Raw genomic sequence first — 21,300 nt, forward strand, 5'->3', positions numbered from 1 at the left:
CTTTTCAAGGAACTGACAACCTGTTTTCCAAAGCACCTATGCCACAGATGTGGGAGTTAAATCCAGGTCTGTCTATGAGGGTAACCATGATAACAACCATTTATTGAGTATCTACTATAAATCCAGGTCTGTCTATGAGGGTAACCATGATAACAACCATTTATTGAGTATCTACTATAAAAAAAAATAGACACACATTAATTGCACACTCACATGGCACCCTATACTTGGTGATCAGCAAGCGATTGAATCAATGAATGAGGACATGCCCACAGGGGCCAAGTAAAAACATGACTGAGTGGAGGCAACCAGATGTAACTCACCTGGCAGTGATGGGGGCTGTGAGTCACCTGAAGGGCAGCCCTACTGAGTTCTGGCTAATTGTGGCCATGCTTGAATTTCAAGCTCATTATTGCCTGCATGATCTCGATTAAAATTAAACCAAACCTGTTGCCACCGAGTCAATTTCAACTCATAGTAACCCTATAGGACAGAGTAGAACTTCCCCATAGGGTTTCCAAGAAGTGGCTGGTGGATTTGAACTGCCGATCTCTTGGTTAGCAGCCGAGCTCTTAACTACTGTGCCACCAGTTAGGCCTCATAATGGAGGAAGTATCATTATCCTCATTTTACAGATGAGAAAACCAAGTCCCAAAGAGGCTAAGTCTCTTGCCTAGCATCAGTAGTAGAGCCAGGATTTGAACCTGATCAGATGATGCCAGAGGCCAAAGTGACTTGTCTGAGATTTGTAGGCACAGATTGGAAACCGGTGGCCTGGCTAGCACATTGGATTGTTTACACTACACAGTTGTTCTTAGAAATGTGGAAGAGATTGCCAACATTTAAAAACTGGGATGCTTTACATTTTACAAAACAGAATTCCCAGTTAATCTAGAAAAATGAGAACAGGCCATATTGAGCTGAGGTTGGCTGTCCAGACATACAGCACCCACACACACGTACACAAAACACACACACACCACCATCACCACACCACCAGGTGGCTTACACCTGCCAGTTCCACCCAATCCCATTCCTGCTTGGTCCTGTGGGTATGTCATCATTCATTCTTTCAGCCATCCATTCATTCACCCATCCATTGCTAAGCACCTACTCTGTGCCAAACACTAAACACTGAGGACCCAGTAGTAAACAAGAGGCAAATACCTCCACCCTCATGGATCTTACATTCTCTTTCGAGGGGAAACAGAAAATAAACAAGTAGGTAGGTAAAATATATAGAACGTTAGAGAATGAAAGGAAGTTTTGGGACATATGTATTTTTCTCTAACTTTTTATTTTGAAAATGTTTAAAGAATTGTACAATGCACTGCCTATGCACTGCACTTAGATTCACCGGTTAATATTTGCTTTATCTCTTTGCACACACACACACACACACAGGGGATTTTTGCTGATCTATTTGAAAATAAGTTGTAGATTACATGACTCTCCACCCCTAAACACTTTAGTATCTGTCTCCTGAGAACAAGGACAGTCTCCTACATTATCATATTAGTATCACACTGTCTAGGGCAGTGGTGGCTCAGTGGTAGAATTTTCTCCTTCCATGCGGGAGACCCAGGTTTGATTCCCATCCAGTGCACCTTAGCACAGCCACCATCCACCTGTCAGCGGAGGCTTGCATGTTGCTATGATACTGAACATTTCAGTGGAGCTTCCGGACTAAGACAGACTAGGAAGAAAGGCCTGGCAATCTATTTCCGAAAACCAGCCAGTAAAAGCCCTAGGGATGACAACAGCCAGATCCGCAACCGATCACGGGGGTGGCACAGGACTGGGCAGTGTTTTGTTCCATCGTACGTGGGGTGGTCATGATTTGGGGGCTGACTCGATGGCAGCTAACAACAACAAACTGTATCATGAGTTCAGTTCTGGGCTCAGAGATTTACGAACAGGTTTTTCACCAAATGAATGTCCTGTAAAACTTTCAAAAGTCCTTCAGGACCGGGAATAGTTCTTCATTGTGAGGGTCTGACCCTCAAATTGTGAAGTGCAGACATCCATGGCCCTGCCCACCGAATGCCCACATCTGCCCCCAATTTGTGTGGCAACCAGAGCCATACCCACAAATTTCCCAAATGCCCCCAGGTCTGCTTAGGGACAAAGAGGAGAGGCAGATATGGGCATAGGATCCACAGGTCAGAAAGGACATGGGAAGGACTGAGAAGGAGGAATTTATGTGTAGAAATGCTCTTGGCAATATTGGTTTTGAAATCTGTCCACCGGAATTAAGATTGATTAGATTTGCCTCTGCTTGGCCACGTGGGTGGTTGAAGGAGGGGCTGCTCTGTGACTGAGAAGGGGGGGCCATCATATTTAAATAACCCAGTGCTTAAGACCATCCTTGAGAGGTCTTCTAACCCTCTGCCTTCTTAGACCTAAGGTTTTACATTGTCTCTGTTTTACAGATAAGACAACAAAGGGGTTAAATGAGAAGACCATGTCATAGGGTGGGAAGCCCAATGAACCGTGAGTCCAAGAGACTGGATTTCCGCTCCGTCACTATCTGAGTGGCCTTGGGACAAGTCCCTTCACCCCTTAGGCCTCAAGTTGCTCATCTATAAAGTGAGACTAATGATGCCTTCTTTCAGGGCTGGGAGTCAAAGCGTTTAACGATAGAGAAGGCATGAGTACAAATGCAGGCTAAGAGCAGGATTCTGGAATTGTCCACTGGGTCAGGCATTAAGCCATTAGGAGCTGGATGAATGGGAGGTATCAGGGGCTTCAGGAGCATGGAACAGGGTGATCAAGAGACTACCAACTGGAAAAAAACCCATTGCCGCTGAGTCGATTCCGACTCATAGCAAACCTATAGAACAGGGTAGATCTGCCCCCATAAGGTTTCCAAGGAGCAGCTGGTAGATTTGAACTGCCAACCTTTTGATTAGCAGCTGAGCTCTTAACCACTATGCCAAGTAAAAAAAAAAAAAAAAGTACTGGCTATTTTTCAGCCAACATGGAAGCATTTCATAATTTTAACAACTGGTAGTGCCATATTATGAGGCATTGGTAGTTCAGTGGTAGAATTCTCCCCTTCCATGTGGAAGACTATCTTAGTCATCTAGTGCTGCTATAACAGAAATACCACAAGTGGATGACTTTAACAAAGAGAAATTTATTTCTTCACAGTAAAGTAGGCTAAACGTCCAAATTCAGGGTATCAGCTCCAGGGGAAGGCTTTCTCTCTCTGTCAGACTTCTCATCAATCTTCCTCTGGACTAGGAGCTTCCCCACGCAGGGGCCCCGGGTCCAAAGGACACGCTCTGCTCCTGGCACTGCTTTCTTGATGGTATGAGGTCCTCACTCTCTGTTTGCTTCCCTTTCCTTTTATCTCTTGTAAGATAAAAGGTGGTGCAGGCCACACCCCAGGGAAACTCCCTTTACATTGGATCAGGGCTGTGACCTGAGCATGGGTATTACATCCCACCCTAATCCTCTTTAACCACAGGCGGAGATTATGATTTATAACACATGGGAAAATCACAAATGGAGGACAACCACAGGGAATCATGGCCTAACCAAGTTGATATACACATTTTTGGGGGGACCCATGGCAGAGACCCAGGTTCGATTCTGAGCCAGTGTATCTCATGCACAGCCACCACCCATCTCAGTGGAGGCTTGTGTGTTGCTATGATGCTGAGCAGGTCTCAGTGAAGCTTCTAGACTAAGGACAGGTTAAGAAGAAGGGCTGGTGATCAGCTTCCAAAATCAGCCATTGAAAACCCTGTGGATCACAACCATCTGAGTCCATTGTGCATGGGTTCGCCATGAGTTGGGGGCCAACTCAATGGCAGCTAACAACAGCAACAGAGTCATATTGCTGCATACCCAGAACAAACTGGACCAGATTTCTGGACAGATGAGAGAGGAGGGGTGTGAAATATCTTGGGGCTAGGAGCCCTGGACTAATATTATCCTTCAGTCTCCAATTATTGCCCTAAAGATTTCCCTCTCACTCCCCACACAGGCCAAGCTGATCGTCCCCAACAGCACGGCCGGCCTGATCATTGGCAAGGGGGGCGCAACGGTTAAAGCCGTGATGGAACAGTCGGGTGCCTGGGTGCAGCTGTCCCAGAAACCGGAGGGAATCAACCTGCAGGAGCGCGTGGTGACAGTCAGCGGTGAGCCCGAGCAGGTGCACAAGGCTGTGAGCGCCATAGTGCAGAAGGTGCAGGAAGACCCCCAGAGCAGCAGCTGCCTCAACATCAGCTATGCCAACGTGGCCGGCCCCGTGGCCAACTCCAACCCTACCGGCTCGCCGTATGCCAGCCCCGCCGACGTGTTGCCTGCTGCAGCCGCAGCCTCAGCCGCTGCCGCCTCTGGCCTGCTGGGTCCTGCTGGGCTGGCAGGAGTGGGAGCCTTTCCCGCCGCCCTGCCCGCCTTCTCAGGCACCGATCTGCTGGCCATCAGCACAGCGCTTAACACGCTGGCCAGCTACGGCTATAACACCAACTCCCTCGGCCTGGGCCTCAACTCGGCCGCAGCCTCTGGTGTCCTGGCCGCTGTGGCCGCTGGTGCCAACCCTGCTGCTGCTGCCGCTGCCAACCTCCTAGCGTCCTACGCGGGGGAGGCAGGGGCTGGGCCAGCCGGAGGGGCCGCCCCGCCGCCGCCCCCGCCCCCCGGAGCCCTGGGGTCCTTTGCCTTGGCCGCAGCCGCCAATGGCTACCTCGGGGCTGGGGCAGGTGGTGGGGCAGGTGGAGGAGGCGGCCCGCTGGTGGCCGCTGCGGCTGCCGCGGGGGCGGCCGGGGGCTTCTTGACGGCAGAGAAGTTGGCAGCTGAGAGTGCCAAGGAGCTGGTGGAGATCGCGGTGCCTGAGAACCTGGTGGGAGCCATCCTGGGCAAGGGGGGCAAGACGTTGGTGGAGTACCAGGAGCTCACAGGCGCCCGCATCCAGATCTCCAAGAAGGGAGAGTTCCTGCCAGGCACGCGGAACCGGCGGGTCACCATCACGGGCAGCCCAGCGGCCACGCAAGCCGCCCAATACCTCATCAGCCAGCGGGTCACCTATGAGCAGGGGGTGAGGGCCTCAAACCCCCAGAAAGTGGGATGAGGCCTGTGGTGCGTGCTCCCACCCCTCTCCCTGTCCCTCCTCTTCCTCCCCCTCCTTCTCTTCCCCCAACTCCTGACCTCAGCTTGGTGTAGTCCTGCTCCTCATGGGATGGGGCTGGGGTAGGCCTGACTGCACCCCCCCTTCTGATAGTCATAGGCAGGATTGAGTACTGGCTGGGGACGGGGCCCAGGGGCCTGGTCCCCAACCTTGAACTGACCCCTCCTTCCTCCCTCCCTGTGCTTGACTGGGCCTGACCCTCCTCTCCCAGGGCCCAGGTCTGTGTGATATCTGTATATATTGCATTTTGTTGATTTTAATAGAAAACAAAGAGTTATTTTCTCTTTCTTTCCCTCCTTTTTTTTTTTTTTTCTCTGATGAGGATTTCTTTCTGTTTTTTTTTTTTCTTTTTTTCTCCTTTTTACGTTTTTGTTTCCATATGGGAGGAGGGGAGGGAGCTTCTGGGTCACCAGAAATGAGGGGTCTCCCCAAAACACAACACCCCACCTCTCCTGCCTGCAGTTCCAGATGCGAGGGAAGTGATGGGAGAAGAGGTAGTGGAAGAGTCTGAGCTGAAGTGGGACTTTTGGAGTAGGAACCCCATAGTTCCCAGGTTGTCTCAGCTACTCTCTCTCCCTCCACTAGAGTTGCCCCTCTAGATGGGAATTTTCACTCTTTCGTTGTCAGGTTGTATTGGGGGGGGTGGCTGCTGAGAATGAGGCCAGCTGTAGATTGAGCCAGTCCCATGGGCAAGACTCTTGTGAGAGGCTAGAGCAACTTCCTGTGGCATCTACTATGGCTTTTCCTAGAGTAATGCAAATGATGCTCCCTGTTGTGATGTCACTGAGTCAAGTACTTTCTGGAGTGCTTCTGGCGCTCATTATGATATCACAGGAAGCAATTCACCAAAGGTCACTTCCTATGATGACAACAGGGCCAGATATTTCCTATGATGTTTTAATGAGCCCTTTCCTAAAGGCCATCTCGGTGATATCATGGAGGGATGTTCTTCCTGTGATGTCCTGAGGTCACTTCCTTTGATGTCTTGAGATCACTTCCTATGATGTCTTGAGGTCACTTCCTGTGATGTCATTGGGATGAAGCACCCATTTCCTGTATTGGGTCATGGCCAATCACTGATGCCTTTCTCCACCCACATCCCACGTTGGTGGGATGATGGCCTGGGAAATCTTCCCAGGAGGAGAATAGGGGTGACTTGGATTCAGTCTGGAGAACTCACGAAAAAAGAACCAATACAGTTAGGGTCATCTGTATTCGAACACACCAAGTCTGTGAACTCACCCTGGCAGGGAGGGTGGAAGATGGAGCTGGTGAAAACTACTGTAAAAGACCCCGCATTCCCACCCCCACCTTTGTATGCATGCTTGTGTCTGTGTGGCTTTGTTTCATTGAGTCTGGTGAGCCAAATATGTGGTGGCTCTGTCAGGCCAGCGTGGCTTGGTTGTAGGGTTAAGCAAGCCTTGGTAGGGTGCTTTGGGCCAGAATGCTTCATGAGTTAAGTTGGCTTGATGGCCTCTGATAAGCTGGCATACTTTGGTGGTATCTGATGGATCAGAATGTTTTGGTATGGCTCACCATGGGCTCTGAGGAGCTAGGAAGTTTTGACGGAGACTGACAGGCCAGACGGCCCTGAAAGTTAGTTTGGAAGTGTCTCCTTGAGCACTGTGGCTGTGGTCTGCTCTAAGGACCTGTTGGTGGGCTGAGATTTTAGGGCCTGACAACCCTATGGACTTAGGATAGCTGAGATCCACCTCCACCCCCATATACGTCCCTCTGCTCCTTGGAGACCACCTCCACTTTCTCCAACCCAAAGCAGGGCCTCTAGTGCCCTAGTTCCATCATCAGCATTTCTGGGGGAGGGGCATCCCACACCCACCCCCTCCCCCATTTGTCCCCCTCCTAGGTCTTCCAGACCCTTCTCATCTCCATGGCTTTGGGGGCCAGGCCTCCTCATCCCTCTCTCTCAAAAGAGGAGGGAAGAAAAGCCGGAGACAATTCCTACCCCTAAAGCCAGGGAGACCCCTGCCCCTTGGTAGAGGGCCGCCCCCAAATCAAAATGTGAAAATCCCTAGAAAGCAATAGCCCTCGAGGTACCTTGCACTGAATTCCCCAGCCAAGCCTTTCCACCCGATGGGAAGCTATAGCTTGGGCACTAAGGTGACTTTTTCTGTGCTCTTTCCATCTCCAGGGTGGGGGGCCAGGCCCCATTTCCTCCTCTCCTATCACCCACGTCCCATCACCTCCCACCCTTAATCTCCAAACTAAACCCAGATGGAGATTTGAGTGCCAAAACAATTCTTGATGTAATTTTGTACATATCTTCTGCAGTTGGGGGCTCTTGGGGTTGGAGGTGGGGTGGCTCCACGGACCATGGCTCCCCTCTGCCTCTCAAAAGACCTTACAGTATTTCACAGTATCTCCACCCACAGGTATTGCATATTCTAGCTAGTATATCCCCCTACAATCCCCAGGCCCCCATGAGGAGGGGAAGGAGCCAGGGAGAGGTAAAGTAAGGTTTGGGCATGGGGAGGTGGGATCTGAAAGAGCTCTTTTGCATCTCATTTGCATCTCATTTGCATCCTCAGCTGCCCTAGACTTAGCAGATGCTTTCTGTAGACCCATTCAGGGAGTCAGGGTCCCAGTCAGCGCCGGGTCCAGTACTCCTCTCACTCACACAGATACATCTCTGGAGGCTGGGCCTCCTGAAAAGTGTTCCCTTGGGGTGTCTGTGTGACAACCTCCTCCTTATTCACATCTCGGGGACCCCCTACCCCGCCAGCCAGGGGTATCAGAAAGGTAGTTTGCTAGCTCAATGAGCTAGCTCACCCACCAAAATGGGAAATGGCGTGTGGCTCCCCATTCATGTCTGTGATTGGGGAGCCACACACCTTTCCCCATTTTACCCTGGGAACTCACTCCACTGTCTTCCCCATCCCTTGAAAGTCCCTTCTGCAATCTGACCTCAATCTTTTTGCTGCAGTTTGTCCAGAGGGGACACAGATGTGGGTTCAGGGATGGGGATTATTGAAAATCCCATCACCTCTTCTCCCCTCCCCATTAGCCAATCAGATCTCAGAGACTCTGATGGCTTCCCTGCACCCTGCTCTTCAGCACCCAGTAGGTGCTTAATAAGTGTTTGCTGCATTGACTTGTCTCTCTGTTCCTTCTCATTTGCCCTCCAGCTCCCCACATCTTCCCCCAGCATCTCCCTCTCTCTCTTTCTCTGGCCCCTTATGACTTCCTGTTTTTACCTACCGTTGTCTCCCATTGTTGTCTGTCCTGTCTCTATCTTTGTCTGTCTGTCTTCCCCCTCTCCTCAACTCTCTCTCCCCTATTTCCCCATTCATTTAAAAAAAAAAAAAAAGTGCCAAACTTCCTTGGAACTGAGCCGCTCTGGGGGGAGAGGACCTCGGATAGAGGGGAGGAAACGGAACCATCTCTCTTGGAGAAGGCTCCTAAGAGGCATTAAAAAAGTCTGTGAACACTTAGCTAAACTGAATCCCCCTTTCTCACTCCTCCCACCCCAGGTTTTTCTTAGAATCTTTGTAAGAAAAAAAAATGACAGAAAAAAACTCTCCTGTTCAGCTAACTCCCCTACCCTTTTGGATACTCCAAATTCCACCAGCCGGGGAGAACCCCATTTGCCTCCTTTGGGCAAATCTATAGAAATTGGGGAGGGGGGGATCAGCTCAACCCCTACTCTGGTGGCCCTAGGGGCGGTGCCAGCTGGACACGAGAGAAGGATCTCAAAGCACTTATGAGAAGAAGGGGTTCAATGTGCCAAATTCACCTCCTTCATCCCCTGTCTCAGGGGGCTCTGAGCCAAGCTGTCCCAGTTACCTTCTTCTACCCTGTCCCAGCCATCTCTACAGGGGCAAAGAGGCTTCACTGCAATAATTAGTAGGGCGGGGGATCAGAAGGTGATGCTTGTGCCATCTTTATCTGCCCTGAAGCCTGCCCTGGACTTATAGGTGGGAATCATGGGTATCTCAAACGGCGCTTCGTAACTTCGTAAGAGTCGACTTATAGACGGTTGGGAACTTATACTTGGAACAATACGGTATCACTTTTCTCTGAATGGTGTTTCACCCTTCTTGACCCTCAAATCCCTCAACATCCCCTTGTTTTGTTTCTCCTGTCTGTTCCTTCCCTTGTTTTGTTTCGGCATGGTGGCCTACTGTTTGGAAAGTGAGACAAGTCCCCCTGCACTGATTATTGCTGTTTCAAGGACCAGGATTAGCAATTGTGGTAGACTGAGTGGTCATTTGGTTGTCCAGGCCGCTGATTGGGCGCATGTGCTATCTCCAGGCAGGCCCCGCACCTTCTGCGTGTCAGTCCTGAACCCGGCGCCGGCTGTCGCGAAAGCCTGAACTGGATGTCGCGATAGGGAGAACGGGATCGCGATGCCCACTTGGTGGTTCGGGCCCAGCGGGCCGGGGACATTGATTTTACGACACCTAGGCCTGCCATCGCGATCCCTGTCCCCTGCAGTCAGCTGTCTCGACGCCTGTGTGGAGGGGGCTTCTGTCAATTGGCGCCGCTGCTGTTGGGTGTTGTTCCCAGTCGTGATAGAGTGCTGGTGGCTGGGAAGAAGATGGGAAAGTCTGGGGGGGGAGGGTGATGTAGGCTGCTGGTTTTTAACCCCTTCTCAGCCAGTCCAGGACACTCTTGTCTCCCAGAGATAATTGGGGGGGTACCACCTAACCCCCTCCCCCACCTCCTTCTTCCTCACCCATCCCCACCCCCCAAAACCACCAACCTCTCATCTTCTAAGTGACTCCATCACCACTGGCCACCGGGACCTTCGGCCTCATTGCTCCAGCCCGCCCCACTCGACCGTCAGACTCGCTCATCGAACTCTTTTTGATTAACCCTTTCTGTGTTCATCCCACGGAAAACTGTGTGTCCGGCGGTGGGGAGGGAAAGGGTGAGGTGAGGGGCAGTAGCTATCTTTCCTCCATTTCCTCCCGCCGCCCATGCCTCCCCACCCGCACCCCATCCCATGCCCCACCCCTCACCCCTAGGGTCAGCCCTCCCTCATCTGGGGAATCAGGATCCTATATAAGTATCTATGCTGTTTGGCTTTATCCCTTTAAAAGGCGGGGCCAGGGGCGTGGCCTCCCCAAGTGGTGACGTCACTCCAGGCCCCACTTTTCCCTGCGGGGGAGGGGCCCCCCCACTCCCCATCCCTTCATTGTAAATAGTCACTTTTATACTGGGTTTGAGCCAGGGGACATGGGGAGTCATTTTTTTTTTTCTTTGTGTTGGCATTCCTGCCACTGGAGGCATGGCCCACATCCTGGTTTGATTTGGGAGAATCCCAAGGTGAGTCCCCTCACCTGCCTCCAAAGCTAGGGATTTCAAGGTATCAGTATTAGCATACATCCCCTGGTGGGGAGGCATGGAAAAGTTTAGTCTTGCGGGATGACTCAGTTTCCCATCTATGAAAGGGATTCTTTCTCCAGTTTCGCTGAGGAGCCCTAGGTAGACAATGGTGGAGTCAGAGGAGGTAGCGTCTCTCTTCTCCTTTTCTCTGTTCCAGACAAGACAGGTTAGAGGAAGAATGAGGGGAGGCAGGGAGGGCATTTAGATAACCAATTGTTAGGACCTTAAGTTTAGCCTCCTCCCAGTCCTGTTTTCTCTCCTGGTAAAAATGGAATGGACTAGAGGACCTTCCTTGAAGGTGCAGTGGTTAAAGTGCTCAACTGCGAACCAGAAGGTCGGTGGTTCAACCCCACCAGCCAACCCATAGGAGAAAGATGTGGCATTCTGCTTCCATAAAGATTACAGCCTTGGAAATCCTAGGGGGCAGTACTACTCTGTCCTATGGGGTCATTCATTATAAGTCAGGATCAACTCTGTGGCAGTGGGTTTGTTTTTTTGTTTTTGTTTTTTGTTCTTGGTTAGAGGACCTCAGAAGTCCCTTGGGTCTCCTCAATCCTTAGGTTAAGAAGGCCCAAGCCCCAGCCTGTCCCCCACCACCGCCTGCTGCCCCAGCCCCACATTCCATTTCCTGGGCTGACTACCCGCCATATGGCCATGCCTCCAGTGCCTCTCCATTCAACCTCCTCTGACTGATTCCTTCCATCCTCTGCGACCAGGGACACTGTCCACCTCCTCCCCACCACCTCCAGAAGCTCCTGGCTGGGGCCCACTGCCCTCTCCTCCCTCCCTCCCCCCATTGCCATGCCTGGGCCACGCCCACCCCACCCACCCACCCACCCCCAGTGTCCGTCTGTGACCTAGTGCACCATGTATTAGCTTCCATGGCCCCCACCCCAGCCCCCACCACACCCCCTCCCCCACCCTTTCCCCCTCGGCGACTTCACCTTTTTTTGCCACGATAAACGCCATCTCAGCATCTGTGTCTAATGTTGTCTTTTTTGCTTGACATCACACACTCCTTCTTAACCCATCCCCTTCCCTCTCCCTCCTCCCCGCACCTCCACCCTCACCCTGAATTCTTTCCCCCTTTTTACCCCAGGGCTCTGGGCATTTAGGGGAGGTGGGTGGGGGACCCCCAGGAGGGGCCAAGAAGGGGAGGAGGGAGGGATGGATCTCTGTGGACTGGGTGAGCACTCAGAGCAAGAAGTGTGTCTGAGGGGAGCAAGAGTTCACAGTCTACCTTCCAGGGCCCAATAATCCAGGCGAATGACCCCCTCCCCACCACCACACACATTCCACAAACACAGTCCTGGACTACACATCCCCACACACAGCATTGCAAATACACAACCCTCAACAGAGCCAGTATAGCCCAGGGTTACACTTTTGGAGGGGGTCCCTGGGTGGTACAGATGGTTAAGCTGTTAACTGAAAGGTTAGAGATTCAAGTCTACCCAGAGGTGCCTCAGAAGACAGGCCTGGCAATGTTCAGAAAAATCAGCCACTGAAAACCCTATAGAGCACAGTTCTACTCTTGACACACATGGGGTCACCATGAGTTGGAATCGACTCCACGGCAACAGGTTAAGGCTTGGGAGTCGGGTGAGATCCAGGTTCAGGTCCCAGCACTGCCACTGACCTGCTGTGTCACCCTAAGACTTTGTCTGTCTGAGCCTCCATCTCCTCACCTGTAAAATGGGGGGGGGGGATGTTACTCTTATACAAGGATTCAACAGCATCATTCACATTTTACGATTTTTATTGAGCACCTACTATGTGTTAAGCACTATTTGAAGTGCTGGAGATACAGCAATTAACAAAACAGACCCACCTATCTCTGTCTTCATGCAGCATATATTCTATTGGGAACTAGAAGTTCTTACTTAGTGCAGAACCTGGCACATGGGGCTCAGAACGACTCAGAGGTTGCAAACCATCAGCCAGTGGGCAGGTCTGATGCAAACAGGATCTTGTTTAGCCTACACAGTGTTTTCTGTGATTTTGGGGCCAGCGCTTAAACATTGGGAGTTCCTTGGTGGCGCAAATGGTTAAGTGCTCCACTGCTAAATGAAAGGTTGGTGGCTCGAACCCACCCTGAGGCACCTGGGAAGGAAGGCCTGATGATCTGTTTCCAAAAGGTCACAGCCTTGAAAACCTTACGGAGTGCAGTTCTACTCTGGCACACATAGGGTCACCACGAGTTGGAATTGACTCCGCAACAACCATTTGGAGTCCTTGGGTGCTACAAACGGTTAAGCACTCCAATACTAACCAACAGGTCGGTGGTTTAAATCCACCCAGAAGTGCCTCAGAAGGAAGGCCTGGCGATCTGCTTCTGAGAGGTCACAGCCTTGAAAACCACATGGAACGCAGCTCTACTCTGCCCCACACGGGGTTGACTCCATGGCAACTGATGTTTTTGTTTTAAACATTCGGAGACTTCTGAAAATGTGGGTTTCTAAGCCCCTTTTGAAAAATCAGATGTGACATCTCTGGGTGGCAGTTGCCACCTAGCCATAATTGACCATCACACAGGGTAGGCAGCCTCAGCCCCTCCCTGACCTGCACAGCTCATTTGTGACATATACCTGGCCCCTGGCTGCATTTGAGTTTGCAATCCCTGCAGGAAACGTTTACTACTAATATCCTTACATGTAGGAGGTGTCACAGGTGCATCTGGGCAGGTGATGATGTGCCAAACAGGAGGAAAGATGAACTTTGAGATGGAGACACAAAAGAGGTGAGCGGAGGGTTGTGTGTGTGTGCGCGCGGAGGGGTGGGGGAGAGGGGGAAGGCACTCTGGTTCTGATGTGGCCCAGGACACCTCGCCTCCTCTCTCCGCATCTTGCCTCAGCCTCCACATCTGGAAAACATCCATTCAAGCTATACCCACCTTCTGGAAGCATTCCACAAGCAGATCACTCCATCAGCGCCTGACACAAAGGAAGTGCTCAGCCTATGGTGGTCATTGGAGAGACCCCTCCAGCTGGAAAATAACAATAACATGATCCTAGAGAAGAACAGTCACCGAGAGAGGGAGACGGGAGGAAAAAGGAGACTGAGACTAGGACAAAGTAAGAAAGACAGCGATGGGGATGAAGAGACAAAGGGCGGACAAGGAGATGGGTCCCAAACTGTGTGGGATATGTTCATTCATTCACTCATCCATTCATTCATTGAACAGACATTTATTGAGCATCTATTATGTTCCAGAAGGTCTCTCGGCAGCACAAAGAGTTTACTCGGCTACTAACCTAAAGGTTGGCAGTTCGAACACACCCAGTAGTGCCATGGAAGACAGGCCTGGCGATCTTTTTTCCGTAAATATTAACCCAAAACTCAGTGCCGTCGAGTCGATATTACAGCCAAGAAAACCCTACAGGGCAGTTCTACTCTGTCACATGGGGTCGCCATGAGTTGGAATTGACCCAAAGGCAACGGGTTTGATTTTGGTTTATTATGTTCTAGGACCTAGGGACTCAGTGATGAGTCACTCTTCTCAGGTGTACAGCCCACAAGCCATATCTCCAACTCAACACACAGTAGGTGCTCAAAACTCTACCATTCCTTGAGCCACAGACACCTGTGATCCTGGTCTGAGACCCTCAAATATTGCCTGGTATGCCCCATATATTGCCAAACCAGGTCATTTGCAAAAGAAGGAAAAGAATTTTCCGCCAGGAAGTTGGGAACTAGGAAAGGATTGGAGGAGAAGGTGGGATTTTGTCTCTGATTTGCTGTGTGACTTTGGGAAACTCTCTTGACCTCTCTGGCCCAGGAGATGGAAGGGAGAGGAAATGAGGTCAGGATGAAGGCAAGTAATCGGGGAGTCCCAATTCTCTCAAAGCCTCTAAACCTTCTCCGCTAGTCGGGGGAAGGAGAGAATTCCAGGGGTAGGGTTGTCTCGATGAGAAAAGAGATGAAGAAAGAAGACGGAGGAACTGCCTGGAGGAGACAGAAAGCCTTAGAAAAAAGGCTGGGACGGGAAGGGTGAGAAGGGGAAGGAGGCTTAGGTGGGTCCCTAAGCCCTGAGATTCTCAGGGGTGGCTCTGAGAGGCCAACACACATCAGGGTCAAGTCAGTAAGAGAGATGGGAAAATACAGAAGGTGGAAATAGACCGGAAGAGAAGGAGAGATGAGCACAAACGGAAAATGGAAATGAGGCAGAAACAGGAAAGAGATGGAGGTAGACTTGCCAGATGTAGCAAATAAAAATACAGTCCGCCATCTGAAATTTGAATCTCAGATAAAAAACCAAAAAACTATTTTTAGTATATGTATGTCCCATGCAGTATTGGGGCTATGCTTATATTAGAAAATTATTCGTTGTTTATCCGAAATTAACATGTAACTAGGAGCCCTGTATTTCATCTGGCAATCCTAGATGGAGGGGAACAGAGAGAGAGAGACCTGAGGGGCAGGAAAAAACCCAGGAGGACTGGCCAGAGGTGCCAGGACTTCTGGGTCCACCATCTGGAATCCTAGTGTGGGCATGTCTAGCCTGCTATCCCTCTCTCTGCCCTTTGGTCCCTCCTCCCTCTGCCCCTTGCTTCCCCTTCCTCTCCCCTTCTGTTCCCCCCTTCTTCTGCCCCTTGGTCTCCCCTCTTCCTGTCCTTCAGTCTCCCCCTTCTGTCCTAGGATTCCCTGTTTTCCTCAGTCTCCCGTTCATGCAGCCCCTTAATCTCCTCACCCCTCTTAGTTCTTCAGTCTTTCTCTACACCCAGGATTCTGCCTGACATCAAAAGTGGTTGAGTCACTTCTGTTCTCAACCCCTCCTAAGTCATCCAGGGGTAACTGATCTGTGGGGGCAAGGCCTAAGAGGCTGATGAAGGGGAGTTGGGGAGTGCACCCAGGGACACTACTCCTTCCTCAGTCGGGACTGATGAAGCTTGGAACTGGGAACAAGCATCGGGAAAAGGAGACATTGTGTCAAGTGAAAGCTCCACCAGCAAGACTTGGAGGTTCCGGAAGGCTCTCTAGAGCTCTCCATTCTCCTGCCTCCACCTGCTATGCCTTCCACAGCTTAGTCTCTAAAGGGCTGCCTGGTGGTGCGGTGGTCAGTATGCTTGGATGCTAACCGAAATGTCGGCGTTTAAAACCCACCAGCTGCTCCATGGGAGAAAGATGTGGCAGTCTGCTTTCATAAAGATTACAGCCTTGGAAACCTGTGGGGACAATTCTACCCTGTTCTATAGGGTCGCTATGAGTAGGAATTGACTCGTTGGCAATGGATTTGGTTTTGGTCCTTCTGGCATGCCCCCTCCAGCACCTGGGCAGGTCTCTGTGTCACTGTTTCTGCCCTTCTGTCCTTTGCCTCTGCCTTTTTCTCCTATCTACCTCAGTTTACCTTCTGTATTTCTCTCTCTGGGTGCCCGTCTCGCTCGATCTTCTATCCTCCACCCTCCTTTTTTTTTTTTTTTTTTGCATCTCCATCGCCTCGTGTCTCTGCAGGGTTCAGTCTCTCTCCTCGTCTCTGCTAGGGGGTGGGGTCTCTCTGGGCATCTCTGAATCACCTTCCCTGTCTCCGCATCTCTTTCTCCCTGTCTGTGTCTTCCCCACTGGTCAGTTGCAGAATGGAATCCACCCGGGGCAGTGTGAGCAGAGACGGATTTATTAAGGGACACAGAGGCCTCTCCAAAGAAACTCTAGGTTGAGCCTCCAGGGATACTGTCACGAAAAGCCTGCCCAAGAACAGGTCTCCCCTTACGCGGTCAGGAAGCTGTCCACACAAACACACTGCCTCTCAGGGACAGACACCTGCAGAGCAGATGCTACGCGGAAGCCTCTCTCCTCCGCTAACTTTAGTTAAGAATTCAAGTTTCCCGCGGAGGCATCTGATTGGTGGACCCTAAAAGTCGCCCAGAGCCCTAGCTCCTGAGAAATGTATTCTGGGAAATGTAGTTTTTTTCCTTTCTAGCCTCTAGAATCACAGGAAGGGATAAGAGAGTAGAATAGACGCTGAGTAGAATAGGTGTTCATGGGGCCCATTCTTCTCTATTATTGTGCGCGCTCTCTCTCACGCGTGTTCTGTCTGCCAGTCTGTGTTTCTATGTGCATTTGTTTCTCACTTTCAGTCTTTCTCTCTGTGTGTCTCTGTAGTGAGTCCCTGGGTGGTGCAGTTTGTGCTCAACTACTAACCAAAAGGTTGGTGATTAGAAGCCACTCAGCGGCACTGCGGAAAAAAGGCCTGGCGATCTGTTTCCATAAAGATTACACCCAAGAAAACTGTAGGGAGCTCACTTCTACTCTGTAACACACCAGATTGCCATGAGTTCAGCAATCGACCCCACGGCAACTGGTATGGGTTTGGTTTTTCTATTTGTTTAGTGCCCTTTTTGACTCCATGGTTTTATTTCAACCTTTCCATTTCTGTGGGCTTCTCTGTCCTCTTTCTTCGTTACTACTACCTGATCAGTGCTGATCCCTACAGTCTACTCACCTCACTCTCACCCCGAATCCCAGCCTCCCCCCCACATCCAGCTCCAGCATTGAGGGGAGTCTCCCTATTGACTCCTTCCTCCCTATTCTAGCTGAACCAGAGGCTCAGAACCATAAGGGAGGGGACGGGGGAGGGGGAAGGTGTGGGGCCCCCCTGGTTCCAGAGACAAGCCAGGGAGAAGACCTATACATGGGTGTTTCTTAGCGGCCTGCCCTGCATATAGGGAAGATACAGCCCTTGCAGGTAGAATGTGAACCCCCAGAGACTAGTGATCCCTGGCGGGAGCTGGAGTGTCTGCAGGGATGGGTTTTATCATTTGGGTTCGGGGATGGAGCCATCTGCCTAATGTAATTGATTACCCAACCTGCATGGCTTTACTGGAAGCTATGGCCACTTCAGCCCCTCTTCAGTGTTCTCCCCCTCATCTAGTGACCTTAGAACTGCAGGGAAATGGAGCTGTGTCCTTCTCAGGAAGGAGTAATCAGCAGGCTGCATATTCATTCCACAAATATCTACTAAGCACCTGCTGTACATCAGGCTCGTGGCAACCCTATAAGGTCGCTATGAGTCAGAATTAACTCAACGGCAACGGGTTATACATCAGGCATAGGAGAAAGATACAGCAGTCCACTTGTGTAGGGATATACAGCCTTGGAAACCCTATGGGGTTGCTCTGAGTTGGAATCAACTTGCCAGCAATGGGTTTGGTTGGGTTTATACATCAGGCAAGGAACCCTGGTGGTGCAGTGGTTAAGAGCTCACCCACTAACCAAAAGGTTGGCAGTTCAAATCCACCAGCTGCTCCTTGGAAACCCTACGAGGCAGTTCTACTTTGTTCTGTAGGGTCAATATGAGTCGGAATTGACTAGACAGCAACAGGTTTGGGTACACATCAGGCAGCAGCCCTGGTGGCTGTATGGTTAAGCACTCAGCTGCTAACCAAATGGTGCAGTTCGAACCCACCAGCCGCTCCTCAGGAGAAAGATGTGGCAGTCTGCTTCTGTAAATATTCCAGGCTTGGAAACCCTATGGGGCAGTTCTACCCTATCCTATAGGGTCACTATGAATGCGAATCTGTTGGATGGCGCACAACAAAACATCAGGCGGGACAGAGGTGGTTCAGTGGTAGAATTCTCCCCTTTCATGAGGGAAGCCAGGGTTCAATTCCCAGCCAATACACCTCATATGCAGCCACCACCCATCTGTCACTGAAGGCTTTCTTGTCGATACGAGGCTGAACAGGTTTCAGGGGAGCTTCCAGACTAAGACAGACTAGGAAGAAAAGTCTGGCTATCTACTTCTGAAAATCAGCCACTGAAATCCCTATAGATCACAACAGTTCAATCCCCAGCTCACCATGGGGATGGCCCAGGACTGGGCAGAAGAAGGGGTGACTAGACTTGGTGGGCGAGTGGCAAGGCCGGACCTTGGCGGGCCTTCAGGGCACGGCCAGATCCAGGCGAGGAGAGGGTGTGGAGTTCTGTGGTCAGTCTTGAGCCTTCGGCCTGCGACTGGGGGCTGAGGAGGGGCGTCACCAGATGGGAGTGTGAGGTGTGGCTAAGGAGTCCAGGGATTGAGGGACTGGGGCCAGGGTTCACGCAGGGGTCGGAAAGAGGATGCAGACGAGTAATCTTGTAACTAATCCCGGGAGCAAGCGGGAGGTCCGGAAAGTATGGAGGTGGCTCCTCCAAGCGCTCAGGGGTGCACAGGATGGCAAACATAACAACACCTGATGGACACACAATTAAACTCCTATTGCAGAATGACACACCAAATGGAATAAACCAAGGAAAACCCGTGGCCATCAAGTCTGACTCATAGTGACCCTACAGGACAAAGTAGAACTGCCCCTTAGGGTTTCCAAAGCTATAATCCTTAAGGAAGCAGACCACCACATCTTTCTCCCATGGCATGGCTGGTGCACTTGAACCGCCGACCTTTCCATTAGCAGCCGAGTATTTAACCACTGTGCCACCAGGGCTCCTTACCATATAAAAAATATATATATAGAATAGCCCACCCTTAATAAGCCCCCCACCACGAGCTAGGGAGCTCTGGTGGCGCAGCGGTTAAGAGCTCAGCTGCTAACCAGAAGATCAGCGGTTCGAACCCACCAGCCCATAAGTGGGAGAAAGATGTGGTAGTCTGCTTCCGTAAAGATTACAGCCTTGGAAACTCTATGGGGCAGTTCTACTCAGTCCTATGGGGTTGCTGAGTCGGAATCAACCCTACAGCAATGGATTTTTTTTTTCCTGACTGTGAGCTGGGCTCTATGCCTGGCACCTGGCATGCACCATGTCCTCGAATCCTCACAACACCCTTAAGGTTGCTGTTAGGAGCCCCCTACTCTTGGCGACCCATGCACAAAAGAGAGAAACGCTTCAAAACACTACCCAGTCCTGGGATCCCTGTGACTGGTTTTCATTGGCTGATTTTTGGACGCAGGTCGCCAGGCCTTTCTTCCTAGTCTGTCTTGGTCTGGAAGCTCCACTGAAAACTGTTCGGCACCATAACAACATAAAAGCCTCCACTGACAGAAAAGTGGTAGCTGTCTATGTGGTGCATTGGCCAGGAATCGAACCTAGGTCTCCTGCATGGAAGGAGAGAATTCTACCGCTGAACCACCGCTGCTCCCCTAAGTGCCCTGTAGGTTCTGGTCCTTAATACTAGGCTTGAGTCTCAGTTTACCTGTCGGAACAGACAGTCTGAGCCCATGTCCAGTGAACACCCTGGAACTGCACACAAAATTGTGTGTGTTTACATATAGCTTTTATCAGATTCCTCAATGTGTCCCCAAAAAGGTAAGAGAGACAGAGGTGCACAGAGATAGAGGTAAAAAGAGACCTCAAATTATATCACTCCCTGCTTACAAACTCTGCCCCCCAGTGGCTTCCATGTAAAATCCATACTCCCCACCTTGGTCTGCAAGGTCCCACTCCACCTGAGGAACGATACTCAAGCCGACTTCCTGGAGACCCAGGCTCAGCCTGGCTTGTTCTCTTCCACCCCACACCCCCCCAGCCCTCTCTTCCTCTCTCGCCTCATCAAACACACCAAGTTTTCTGCTGCCTCTGAGCCGTTTTGCATTTGCTTTTCCTTTTCTTTCCAATTCAAAACCAAAAACTCCTAGCCAGTTGTGTCAAGTCAACTCCGATTCCTGGCCACCCCGTGTGGGTCAGGGCAGAGCTGTGCTCCATAGGATTTTCAATGGCTGGCTTTTCAGAAATAGATCGCCAGGCCTTTCTTCCTAGGCACCTCTGGGAGAACTCAAACCTCCAACCTCTAGGTTAATAGTCGAGCCTGTCAGCCATTTGCACTACCCAGGCACTCCTCCTTCGAACTCAAGACACCCCTAATGGACAGGGGTCTTCCCTGAATATCCTACCAAAAATAGCCACAAACTCTACCCCATGCCTTCCCATCCCACCCCAGGGTTTAGACCCTGTTTTAGAGTCTTCGTAACACTTAACACCATTCATTCATTTCAACAGATATTTATTGAACATATGGGCCAGATACTGTTCTAAACACAGACACAGCAGCAGTAAACAGGACAAAAGTTCTTGCCTTTAGGGCGTTTATACTCTGAGCCTCTTAACTTTTCATGTATTTGCTAATCTGTTGTCTTCCTCCCGGGCTGCACCCCCAGCTAAAATGTTTACTCCCTCAGAGCAAGAAGCATTTGTGTGTAATGATTAGGCACTTCTAAAAACGTTAAAATGTATCGTGAACAGGACCTTCACATAGTCGCAAAATGTTATTCCACAGATTAATCGGTCGTTATCTGCCGAGTCGGCACCGACTGATGAGGACCCTGTGCACAACGAAAGGAAATGCGGCCTGATCCTGGGCTTCCCCCAGACCAGAACACTGTAATCCATAGGGTTTTCACTGACAGATTTTCAGAAGTAGACTCCCTGGCCTTTTAATCTGAAAGCTCCTCGGAAGCCTGTTCAGCATCCTAGTAACACAAACCTCCATTGATAGGTGGTGGGTGTGCATGAGTTCCATGGGCTGGGAACCAAACCCAGGTCTCCTGCCTGGAGGGCTAGAATTCTGCAACTGACCAACCACTGTCCTCTTCCCTATTTGCTGTTGTTGTTGTTAGGTGCCGTAGAGTTGGTTCTGACTCCTAGCAACCTCATGTGACAGAGTAGAACTTCCCCATAGGGTTTTCTAGGCTGTAATCTTTATGGGAGGAGATTGCCAGGCCTTTCTCCCAAGGAGCTGCTGGGTGGGTTCAAACAGCCAACCCTTTGGTTAGCAGCAGAGTGCTTAACTGTTGTGTCACCAGGACTCCTTATCTTCCATATTCATTGCTCCGTAATTAAAAAGACCCTTCTGTGAATTTGTCGTGCTGTGGTGGCTTGCATGCTGCTAT

At 50.8% G+C, this 21,300-nt stretch overlaps 1 protein-coding gene across 1 annotated transcript in view; it reads left to right on the top strand.

Annotated features, from left to right (window-relative positions):
• Positions 1-11,242, top strand: part of NOVA2 (NOVA alternative splicing regulator 2) — a 35,955-nt gene extending 24,713 nt beyond the window's left edge. The window contains exon 4 of the mRNA XM_049902417.1: positions 3,995-11,242. Coding sequence (XP_049758374.1) covers positions 3,995-5,077 — 1,083 coding nt within the window. The 3' untranslated portion in view covers positions 5,078-11,242. The remainder of the gene's footprint in view (positions 1-3,994) is intronic.
• Positions 11,243-21,300: the final 10,058 nt, after the last annotated feature.

The sequence above is a fragment of the Elephas maximus genome, chromosome 11 (genome assembly GCF_024166365.1).
Source record: "Elephas maximus indicus isolate mEleMax1 chromosome 11, mEleMax1 primary haplotype, whole genome shotgun sequence".
In the NCBI taxonomy this organism is placed as follows: Eukaryota; Metazoa; Chordata; class Mammalia; order Proboscidea; family Elephantidae; genus Elephas; species Elephas maximus.